The 11965-nt window shown below is 46.8% G+C and overlaps 1 protein-coding gene across 2 annotated transcripts; it reads left to right on the top strand.

Moving 5' to 3' along the window:
• Positions 1-4587: 4587 nt before the first annotated feature.
• Positions 4588-11259, top strand: LOC134406548 (C-X-C motif chemokine 13-like). Of its 2 annotated transcripts, none has more exons than XM_063138022.1 (4): positions 4588-4706; positions 9142-9259; positions 9368-9449; positions 11123-11259. In XM_063138022.1, the coding sequence occupies exons 1-4, from the start codon at positions 4616-4618 to the stop codon at positions 11147-11149; spliced, it is 318 nt and encodes a 105-aa protein (XP_062994092.1). In that variant the 5' UTR covers positions 4588-4615; the 3' UTR covers positions 11150-11259. The 2 variants fall into 2 exon arrangements, with proteins under 2 accessions (XP_062994092.1, XP_062994093.1); XM_063138023.1 differs by lacking the exon at positions 4588-4706 and adding an exon at positions 6183-6256.
• Positions 11260-11965: the final 706 nt, after the last annotated feature.

Below are 11965 nucleotides of genomic sequence, written 5' to 3' on the forward strand. Positions count from 1 at the left end.
GTAGTGTGGCTCCTGCCTTTTATATACCGCTTTCCTAGTGGAATATCCTGCTTGGTGTAGATGCGTCTCTAGAGATTTGCAGTGTTTTGTGCTGACGTTCTATTCACAAATGCATATGCTGAGAAAAGCAGGCAGCATGGCAGACACAGGCATTCTTTAAAGGAGTATAATGTCCCCTAAAGCAAAGCAACATCGCCTTGAAGCTTTCATAAGGCTCTTCCTTTCCAGCAGGCAGTAAAAACTCAGACTTGCTTCTCGTCCCCTCCCCTTATTTTTAAACTAGCAAATCGTTCCCTACAGCCATCACCCAAGAAGGTACACCGTACAATAGCTAGTGGCTTCTAGCCAGAAAGGAAGCTAACAGTTCTCATTAAACAAGCATTAAGTTGCACGAAAGCGAGACCTGTGGAACCAATTCTTTTGCCTTGACTAAAAAACTCTTGTTTCTAATTCAAACACTCCTCCAAAGTATTCCATATCTCATTTCTTTTTTGCTGCAGTTCCTAGCTATTGGTAGGCCTCCAATATGTACGGACATTCTGTTCATCATCACTATTGCCTGAACTTTATCCACTGGCTTGATATTATTTCCTCCTTTTAAAGATTTTACCAATGGCTTTCCATGTACGAACATTGTTGCCGGATCCAGAATTGGATTCTGTATTCTCTCTCTCTCTGTGTGATATGTATTGCATTGAATTTAGGAACTGCCTTCCGCTGGAGAAAGGGCAACACTCATGAAGTTTTACCACCCAGATTCCCACCCCCCACTCCAGAGATCACCCCACTGAGCAGGCTTTCCTGACTTTGTAGCATTTTTGGGGGGTGGGAGGGGATGCCAAGTACACTTCGATTGGTGCAATTGACCCAACATAAATCTGGATCCAACACCGCCTATTAGGGGTGTGCACGGACCCCCCGCTCCGCCCCGCCCCGCGGGCCGATCCAAAAATTTCGGATCGGCCCACTCCGCTCTGCGCCGCTCCGCGCTGCTCGAATTGGAGCTCCGCAGTGGAGGGGAGTGGCGCCAGGTAAGGCCGGGAGAAGAGGGCAGGGGGAGTGCTACCGGGCCCTGCCGCCGTCGCCGCATGGGCGACAGCGGCAGGGCCCGCTAACCCCCCCTTACCTTTCTGGCGGAGCTCCGGATCGAGGCAAAGGATCCGCCTTCACCTCGATCCTCTTCGCCACGCTCTGCCAGCCCCCCAATCCTCTTCGCCTCCGCCTTAAGGGCAGGCGAAGCCCCCCCCGCTCCGCTCCTGCTTCTCCGGTTCGAGGAGAAGCGGAGCACATCCCTACCGCCTATATATAGCTGGGCAGGATATGGGGAATTTAATATACACAGAGTGGGATCTGATTTGGTTTCAAAGACAAAAGTACGGTAAACACATTGCAGCAGCTCCAGTCCTACCAACACTACATAAGAAAGGAACCTAAGATGCCCTAAGATTTGAGCGGAGGAGCAGCTCTTGAAGGAGGTGTGGGATAGATCCCTTCCTGCACAAGAAGGAGCCATAGAGCCCTAACATGTGTAGATCTTACACCGTTCTTCTCCTCTTCCTGCTTTATGCTTTTAGTGCTTCCTTATATGCTTTTAGAACCTCGAATGACTATTGTTTTCAGCTGGTCTGTTTTTATTGCTGCTGCTTTTGATACTTTATTTTAGTACGTTTAATTCCTAAACTTCTCTTTTTTGCAGTTTTGATTTTTATGTCTTATGTTTTGTAAGAGACCGATCGTGTTTCAAAAAAGATGAATTCTTCTACTTGTTGTTATACACATAGGAAGCAGTTAAACCTTTCTTAGTGCTTTGCAAAGATGAAAAGATGGGGCAGTTTACGATCTAAGAGACATGACATAAAAGAAAAAAGGGGGTGAAGGGGAGAGCTAGCTGCGTAGCAAGGGATACTGCAGATGTCTGACTGGGTTCCGAAGTGAGACGGACTCCATGTGTCCGCCCTGACCCGGCACGCTGGGCTGCAGCACATTTGGGGGCAGGCTATTTGAGCACCCAGTGGCCTAACGAGCACCCGGCAGCCGTCCACCTTCGTCCAGAGCCTCCATGGTTGTGCACAATGGAGACTTTGGAAATCACGGATTTTCTACCTTGTGTAAATGGCGGCCATCAAGGCCCCATTTTAAAAAGATGAAAGGCGTGAAAGCGCCCGTAGCTTCATAGCCAGCTGTAGTGGGCGCTGGCTTGGTGAGTGTCCAACGGGGCTGGACATGGGTGAGTCCATCCATCCCTAGTTGTGGCAGCTGTTCCTTTACTGGCTGGTGAATGGGGGCAATGCAAGCACACCTCAAAGTGTTATGCACAAATGTGGCAAAGAGAAGGTGCTTCCAGACAAGGTTTCTGATCATGGCATCGCCCTGTCTTATTGATGGACTCTTACAGGGGGTCCACATGAAGCTGTCTTCCATTTGTAACTTCCACGTTTTCTTACTGCTTTTGTCTTTTTCTCTGGAAGCACCCTGAGTAGGGTTGTGCCCCTGAAGGCCAATTTGGAGCTTCTGAATTGGCCCCAAACTGCCTCAGCCTGATCCAGACCTGGTCTAACCAGCTTAGGATCTGGAGTGAGATCCGGACATACGAAGCAGGTCCTTTTCCAGGCACGAGGCCAACCAGGAGTCCATAGGGTACCCTCCCTCTGAATCCACCAAGCTGTTGCCCTTTGCCCACTGAGCCAAGTGAGCGGCCAGAACATACCTGACCCAACCATTCACACCCAGCAGCCATCCGCCTCTCTGAGAGCCACCATTTTTTAATAAAATTGGAGGCTATCTAATTTCTGAAATAAAATGTTGGAAACTATGGTAGCTGTAAAGGCTTTGGATCTGGAACCAAAGCACGGCACCGATCTAACCCTGAGGCTTTTATCACGCAATCATCTTGCCTTGTTCATGGAATTTGATGGAGGGTTCCAGATAACAATCCACTTCATCCTCTGTCCTTTTTCCTATCACGTTTTGTGCTTCCAGACAGAGGACTCCTAGTGCTACCAACCGAAAGACAAGGTACAGCTTTTCTCTTTCCCTTCTTAAGGGTTTTTATTTTGGTGGAATGAAAAAGGACCAAAGATGAGGTTTACAAGATGCATGTTATCTGACACCCCCCCCATCAAATTCCATGAAAGAGGTGGGACAATTGCATGATAAAAGCCTCCAGGTGCTTCCAGACAAGCCTCTTTTTCAAGCCCCCAACCTTCCTCATTCACGGAATTTTACAGAGCTGCACAATGTCTTCTGCTTGGTAGCACCATGATAATCCACTGAGCATTTATTCACCTGTGGGGTTCCCAGACACCTGCCGGCCACCATTTTGAATATGCAGGCTGCAGTGGTGTCGTGTTGTGTGTATTGGCGCAACAATGAGAACCTGACAAGGGCTGAGCTGCGTAGAATCTTAGCTGAAGGAGCACACTTTAAGCTGGGAACTTTGGGCCAAAGGAAATAAGAAAGCTTGCATTCCTTGCAGGAAATATATGTTGTGTAAGAGGGTCCCAACTCAAGATGGAGGGACCCAGGGACGTCTCCTCTCTGAGAGGCAGGAGCATGAAGAAAAAGGAAGTAGAGTTGTGGACCTCAGTTCCTACTTCCTTCTGATGCTAGCATATCATTCCAGTATCAGAAGGAAGGTCAGCACGGGTCACAGCCAAGGGAGATTGGAGTCCCCCCCTTCCCATTCCATATGGACGTATCAGCCTTTTTATTTTTGAAGCTAGCTGAGCTGCACCCACGCTTCCAAGAGTTAAACAACCCTAAGATTACCCTAGAATATTGCTTACTGTGAAGTGTGAACCAGGTCATAATATCTGATGAGGGCTCACCAGGAAGGGAATATGCACCATGTACATCGATGGTGCTATATGAATAAATAATAATAATAATAATAATAATAATAATAATAATAATAATAATAATAATAATAATATGTCTATCTTTCTTCTGCATTGCTGTTTGGTCTAACGCTTGGGTTGTCTACTTCCGATGCCTTGAGAGGTTTTGGCCTATGACTGCACACGTGAAACTGCACAGGCTCAGAATCTTTTCAAGGGATGGCCAACGTTTATTGCTGTTTGCTCTAACAACGCGGTGGGCAATTTCCGATGCCTTGAGCGGTGTTGGCCTACGACTCCCATCAGCTCTAGGGAGCAGAGCCAAGGGTGATGATTCATGGGGGTTGTAGGCCAGGACTTCCGGAGGGCCAAGAGTTGCCCCCTTCTGCAAGGTAGAAGGACTGTACCGTTTCAAAGCATGGGATGACGGTGGTGATGGTGGAGGAAATGCTACCCGCGTTCTGCACGACTGAAGAAACCCATAAGGTAATCTAAAGCGGCCGCCCGCCGCCCTTGCAGGCCGTTCCGCCCCGATTCTCCTGGCCCCCGGCCAACGACTTCGCTGTTTCCTTTTCCATGAGTGCTGGACAACCCAGTGGCCGTCCCGGGCTCCCGCACACAAAGGCAGCCCGACGGGGCGGGACTTGCCAGCACGGCCCTGGGGTGGGCTGGGGAGGTCGCCCCATCCTGCCGGGAGCGGCGTGCCAGGAGCGTATAAACTCCACGCCGCCGCGGAGGGATGGAGCCGCTCAGCGCGCGCTGCCGCCCGAGATCCCGACATGAGCCGGCTCCGTCGAGTCCCGCTCGCGTCCTCCCTGCTTCTCCTCGTCCTCCTGACCGTCTCCGAGAGAGCCTTTTACGGAGTTTCAGGTTCGTGGCTGGGCGTGGCACGGGGGCCGAGCGGCGCTGGGTGAGCCTTCCCTGCCCTCCCTTCGTGCCTGCTAGGAGGAGGGCAGCCGCTCTGCCCCGTCCACTGGCTCAGAAAGAGGCGCGGTGGGACCCCCAGAAAGCTCTGCTAAGGGTGACGAGCAACTTTCCCCCCTGTATAAAGCGCGATCTGCACTGCGCCAGCAAAAACGGTCTTGCCGCGCGTATTCCTAGGCACCAAAGTAATAATAAACACGAAGGGTAGTGTCCAGTGCTAGTCCTACGCATGTTTATGACATGCTGAGATGGCTGTAGCTATTGGGCGGTATAGTAAGTACTACTAAATTTGTCCGCCACCCTCCGCCCCAAAGATGAAGTTCGTGGATCAACCATGGGCCAGTCACTCTCTACCTTACAGGGTTGTTGTGAGGATTCAGTGGCAGTGGAGAACCATGTGCACCCACTTTGAGCGCCTTGAGGGGGGATGGGATAGAACATTTTTTAGAGCTGGAAGGGATTGTGGAAGTTGACGTAATAAATGCATGGATGTAAGGGGCTGGATCCAGGATCTCCACCTGCTTTCTGGGTTCCCCACCACCACAGCTCACCCCATTCCCCAGGGTCTTCTGACTCTCTGTGTAGCACTTTGTTGGGGCTGGCAGGGCTGCGGTGGAAAGTGGGGGAGCAGAATTCCACTTCCACCAGTGCAGTTTACCCAGAGTAAATCTGGTTCCAAGCCAATGAATAATAAAACATTATGAGCTGAGTGAAGAGAGGAGGCAAAGCTTAATTCATAGAAAGAAGAGTGCCAAATTCAAGCCTCCATTCTTAGTCCAGGTGTGTATGGGCTGACTGAGGTTATGCAATAGTATAAGTACTGTATTTTGCAAATGGTTATATAATCCATAATCAAATAATGCAGGGGTCCCCAGCATGGTGCCATGGGTGTCCTTGTGCATGTGGATACCCAACGTGGTGGATCTGTATGCATATCCCTGTTTGATTCCATATTAAAAAATACACATACAATGAAACAAAAGTGGACCAAATATCCTAACAAGAATCCATTTGAAAGTGACATCTATCTGCCACCCTTTCAATGATGGAAGTGTTGTGAGGTCCTCAATCCATTGCATTATTCTGTAGGAATTGAACGTTTATCCTTCCAGTGTTTAATATTAGTCTCATAGTACTCAAAAGGTTGCGGAAAATCCATTTACGTTGACTATAAAGTCTAATTAAAATCTAGGAGGTCAGTGAATATTAAAGACTTTGGTATGTGTGTCCCCCCACCCCGTGTAACAGCCTCCCCACAGAAAGAAGCATCTACTGGACATTGCCAGAATGTAGCTTTAACAATGCATTTATTACCTGTATTGCACTTCCAGCACTTGGCTGAATTAGACAATCCCTTATGAAAGAGATGTCACAGTATCCAACAGAAAGGGAGCAAATGTTTTTGCTGAATAAGACGCAGCCCATTGATTTGGCATCCTGTGGTGTTGCCCACAGCAGTATCCTAAATTCCCAAATGCCTCCACGCATCCAAAAAGGTTGGGAAATAATCTAGAGACTTGATTTATCACACGTTTTTATGCTGTGCTTCCTCCGGGGAGTCAAAGCAGTGCATAAGACTCTTCCTAATCATATCTTCGGACCAACTCTGCAAAGCCGTTTGTGTGGCATGTCACTGATCCTAACTTCTTTTTCTTACTTTAGTTTATTTATTTATTTATTTATTACATTTTTATACCGCCCAATAGCCGAAGCTCTCTGGGCAGTTCACAAAAATTAAAACCATCATAAAACAACCAACAAGTTAAAAACACAAATACAAAATACAATATAAAAAGCACAACCAGGATAAAACCACACAGCAAAATTGATATAAGGTTAAAATACAGAGTTAAAACAGTATAATTTAAATTTAAGTTAAAATTAAGTGTTAAAATACTGAGAAAATAAAAAGGTCTTCAGCTGGCGACGAAAGGGGTACAGTGTAGGCGCCAGGCGGACCTCTCTGGGGAGCTCATTCCACAACCGGGGTGCCACAGCGGAGAAAGCCCTCCTCCTAGTAGCCACCTGCCTCACTTCCTTTGGCAGGGGCTCACGGAGAAGGGCCCCTGTAGATGATCTTAAGGTCCGGGTAGGTACCTATGGGAGGAGGCGTTCCTTCAAATAACCTGGCCCCAAACCGTTTAGGGCTTTAAATGTCAATACCAGCACTTTGAATCGGGCCCGGACCTGGACTGGCAGCCAATGAAGTTGTAAAAGGACTGGCGTAATGTGATCTCGCCAGCCAGTCCCTGTTAGTAAACGGGCTGCCCTGTTTTGTACCAGCTGAAGCTTCCGGACCGTTTTCAAAGGCAGCCCCACGTATAACGCATTGCAGTAATCCAAACGAGAGGTTATCAGAGCATGGATAACTGTAGCTAGGCTATCACTGTCCAGATAAGGGCGCAGTTGGTATATCAGCCTAAGCTGATAAAAGGTGCTCTTTTCCACTGAGTTCACCTGTGCCTCAAGTGACAGTTCTGGATCCAAGAGCACCCCCAAACTACGGACCCGATCCTTTAGGGAGAGTGCAACCCCATCCAGGACAGGGCAAACATCACCTCGCCTTAGTGAACATCACCTTAGTGAAGCATGCAGGGCCTCAGCCTGAATGGAGACTACTGCACGTGGATGGACATGGATGGGTTAAACATAGAATGGAGTTTTTTGGTTTTTTTCTTTAGCAGGAGGAGCAAGGCTGAGCATGGGGGGGGGCAGTGGGGCCACTTGGCATAGGCCAGCCTTCCTCAACCTGGGGCGCTCCAGATGTGTTGGACTGCATCTCCCAGAATGCCCCAGCCAGCAGTAGTGTGGCTCCTGCCTTTCATAGTTTGGAAGGAAGCTTGCCTTACACCCACGCTACTTTTCTTTTGCCACTTTTTCTCCTAGGCACTTTAGATTCCGGCTCTTATAGTTTAGCTACGCCTGTAGAATGCTATCGTGACTGCTATTATATATTTTAATATTTCCTGTGCTGAATATTGTTCTCATTGTGTCCTATTTGTATTCGTTTATCATGTAATCTGCCCAGAGAGGTTTTTATTAGTGGATGAACTAAAACTGAATTATTTTGTTCACACTCAAAACATGTGAAGGTCAGGCGTAGAGTGGGTAGGGCTGGGATGCAGGCCCCAGGCCCCCTACACACTTTGTGGCCTCATGGTGTTTAGGCAAAATTCCTGAATAGGGCTAGTGTTGGGTTTGGAAATGTGGAACTTGGGGTTCAGATCTCTACCGTACAATTAGATTGTAAGCCTACGCGGCAGGGTCTTGCTATTTACTGTGTAATCTGTACAGCACCATGTACATTGATGGTGCTATATAAATAAATAATAATAATAATAATAATAATAATAGTGGAATATCCTGCTTGGTGTAGATGAGCCTCTAGAGCAGCCTCCCTCAACCTGGGGCGCTCCAGATGTGTTGGACTGCATCTCCCAGAATAGCTCACCCGTGAATGAGCAGTACCGACTCCATTTTGAGACAGCCCAAAAGCCAAGGTGTCTTCACCCCCCATCTCCAGCAGAGATGAGACAAAAGCACATAAATGGGGCTGAGAGCAATCACAAAAGGCTAGATCAAGCGATGTTGTTGTTGTTGATGAATTTGCCCAAAGAAAAGTACTTAAAGCATTTCTGAAAGTGGAGAAGTGATGTCTTATCAACATCTTGAAAAAAAACTGCTTGCCATTACCTTTTTTATAAATTGTTTTAGTTCGTATGTATGTAGAACTGATTAAAAAATACTTAATGAGCAGTTTGAAATGGGGCCAATATTCCCATCTGTTTTCCTGCATTGAGCAGATGGCCTTGTAGGCCCCTTCCAACTCTGCTATTCTATGATCTGGCTCGGGCCTAATACCAACATTGCCTGGCCCTGAGGAGGGGTGAATGTAAGTGGATAGAATTTAGGGTTGGGGAGGTTTAACACACCCTATCTCTGTGTCTTGTTCTCCAGCTAGATTGGGGGGGGGGGATTAGAAGCAACTCCACACTCTTCATTTAATGTAGCATGTAGTGTAGCCCTGAGCCCTGGGTTAAAAATTGTCTGAGACCTGGCTCAGATCAAGAATAGAAGGAGGATTAGAGAGCTACAGCTACTATTCCAAGTGTGTACGTGCGTGTGCATGCGTAGAACTCCGCATGCAGCTGTGAAGTATAAAAATGTACTCCTAAAAATGAAACATGCTACATTGAAAAAGAGAGAGAAAAGAAATCTATCCCCCCCACCCCCCAGTTAAAAATGCACTTCCTGCATCTGTCAGTGGGGGGTTATTTCCTTGCACTCCCTTGGGGCAGTTAGGTGAGGGTTGTGAGGGTTTGTGTCCAGGAGAGGGACTTGCAAATTATATCCCATGAATCTCTGTTCTTTCTATATCCAGCTCATTTGAATCTAGATTGCAAGTGCTTCCGGCTGGAGTCTCAGTTTGTCCCACAGAGCCGCATGGCTGGTATAGTGATTTTCTCCAAGCAGCCTTTCTGCCAACGTATCGAAATCATGCAAGTATCCCTATCCCGGTTAGCTCTTTTGAAAAATCATTTCCAACAAACAATGTCTGTGCGAATGCTCTTCACTCATCAGGGTATTCCTACTGCTTTATCTTTCAGAATCTTCTTGAAGAATTTGAAGAGAACCTGCCTGGATCCCAAAGCAAAATGGGTCCAGGAGCTAGTGGACAAAGTTCAAGAGGTAAGTTCAGCATTGCGAGGAGTGAACTGAACAACAGACGCCTAGGCTAGAAAGAGCCCTTTGGAACAATAGCTGCACATGGCGGAGCCCTTTTGAAATAACACCTGGGCTGCAGCCTGAGGCACAGTTCACTGTTATTGGAGTACAGGGAAGGGCTGTAGCTCAGTGATGGAGCCCCTGCCTTCCATGCAAGGTTCAAACCCTCCCAGATTCAAGCCCTCCCATTTCCAGACAAGGCTGGGGAAAATACTATGCTGGATACACAATTTGACATGATATAAAATGAATTCCTATTTTTCTACATGAAAATTTAAGCACCCTGCGTGTATGACTGCAGCTTTGTTTTCAATAGGCCCTGTTTTGCATAACCATCAGCCCGGCATCCTGGTCAATCAACCATGTTGTGAATGAGTTATGTGCTGGTGCATGGAGCCCATTTGCTCCTTCCTTTGGCTGACTGGGTAATTGAACCAGGAAGCGGAGAGCTCCATGTGAATCCGAATCCAGGATTATGGTCAAGCGCACCCGAACTAGTCAGCCCCGTTTAAACCAGGCTTGTTTGGGAACCTTTAACCACAATTTGTGTTTGGACATCATGTGAAGCTCACAGCTTACTGGTTTGTTTAGAGGCTCCTGCAAAGGAAGAAAATAAATGCAAACAGGCAGTGTGCACCAGCACATGGCTCATTCACACTGCGGTTTATTAATCTAGGATTCCTGGTTTATCATTAAGTGTGAATGCAGCCAATGTGTGTTCTCTTATTCATCACAGTCTATAGCAATAAGTGTGAGTTAATAGTGATAGGTAATATATAATTGTATTTATTCAATATGTAGTCCACAATAGCGGTGTAGTAGGTAGTTGTACGGGTGACGTTTGGCCTTTATTTTCCATTTGACAGTGCAAATTTATTTATTTTTGCATTTATATTCCACCTTTTTTCCACCAAGGAATCCAAGGTAGCATACATAATCCTCCCGCTCTCGATTTTATGTTCACAACAACAACCCTGTGAGGTAGGTTGGGCTTAGAGTCTGTGATTGGCCCAACGTCACCCAGTGAGTTTCCATGGCTGAATGGGGACTAGAACCCGGATCTCCCGACTTACAGTCCAACTATCTAGCCACTATATCACACTAGCTCTCTAATGAGTTGTTTTGTAGATTTTGTTGTGTCCCCCCCCCTCCTCCCCCCTCTTCTGTATTTCGGCAAACTCCATGGTTCCCCTGAGCATGCTGACACCTCTTGCAATTGGCTCTGTCTTGGCTACAGGTCCATCTGCACTCCCCCCCTGAGATTGATCTATAAGTAGTTTTAAAAGCCAGGCACCGATCACACACAGAACCTGCTTAGCTGAATTGTGTGCCTGCAGACCATGCCCTGGGACCTTTATGAATTGCTTTATCTGTAGATCCACTATCATAGGGATGACAAGCATACTGTCTACCTAGCCAGAACACCTCCTTACAGATACCAAGTGATTTACAGTCAATGGCACTAGTCCCTTTGACTGCAGGCTGGCAACACGTTGCTCTTGAAGTACTATGGTGACTCTAGTTGGGAGCATGAAGTAGATGCAAGAGAAAGTTCAGATATTGATGAGGCGATATGAGAACCAATAGTGGCCAAATTCTTTGCAGTTTCTCATGCTTTCATCTGCAACCTTGTCTAGCGTACTGAAAATAAGCCAGCGCAATGATGGAGGCTTTGATCACGCATTACAACATCCAAATGCCAGAGGACACCAACAGGAAGTTTTCCTGCTAATTCTCCTGGATTGGGGAAAAAATGATTTGATGAAGGAGTGGCACACTGCACACATGAAAATAAATTTTTCTAATCTCGGTCTGTGGAGCTGATTTTTTTAATTATTGTCTGGAGAATCAATTATATGCTGGATAGTCCAAGGTCCACTTATTCAGTGATGTGATCTCAACTCTGCTATGTCCACTTTTGGAATAACATGTGTGGTTGTGGTCACCACACCTCTAAAAGGGGTATTGGAGTGTTGGGAAAAGGAGCAGAAAAGGCCAACCATATGATTGAGGGGACAGAACACAACTTGGTGGGAACCCATTTGTGATGTCTACTACTTTGGATGTCTTTAAACGGGGATTGAATAAATCCATGAAGGACAATGCCATCAAGGGCTACTAGTCCTGAGGGCTATATGCTGCTTCCAGTATCAGAGTCAATATGCTTATGTACACCAGTTGGTGGGGGAAATTATTATTATTATTATTTATTTATATAGCACCATCAATGTACATGGTGCTGTACAGATAACACAGTAAATAGCAAGACCCTGCCGCATAGGCTTACAATCTAATAAAGTTGTAGTAAACAATAAGGAGGGAAAGAGAATGCAAACAGGCACAGGGAAGTGTAAACAGGCACTGGGTAGGGTGAAGCTAAACATTATAGAGTCAGAACAAACTCAATATTTAAAAGCTATAGGGAACAGAAAATTTTTAGCTGAGTTTTAAAAGCTGTGATTGAGTTTGTAGTTCTCAAG

The sequence above is a fragment of the Elgaria multicarinata genome, chromosome 11 (assembly GCF_023053635.1).
Source record: "Elgaria multicarinata webbii isolate HBS135686 ecotype San Diego chromosome 11, rElgMul1.1.pri, whole genome shotgun sequence".
NCBI lineage: Eukaryota > Metazoa > Chordata > Lepidosauria > Squamata > Anguidae > Elgaria > Elgaria multicarinata.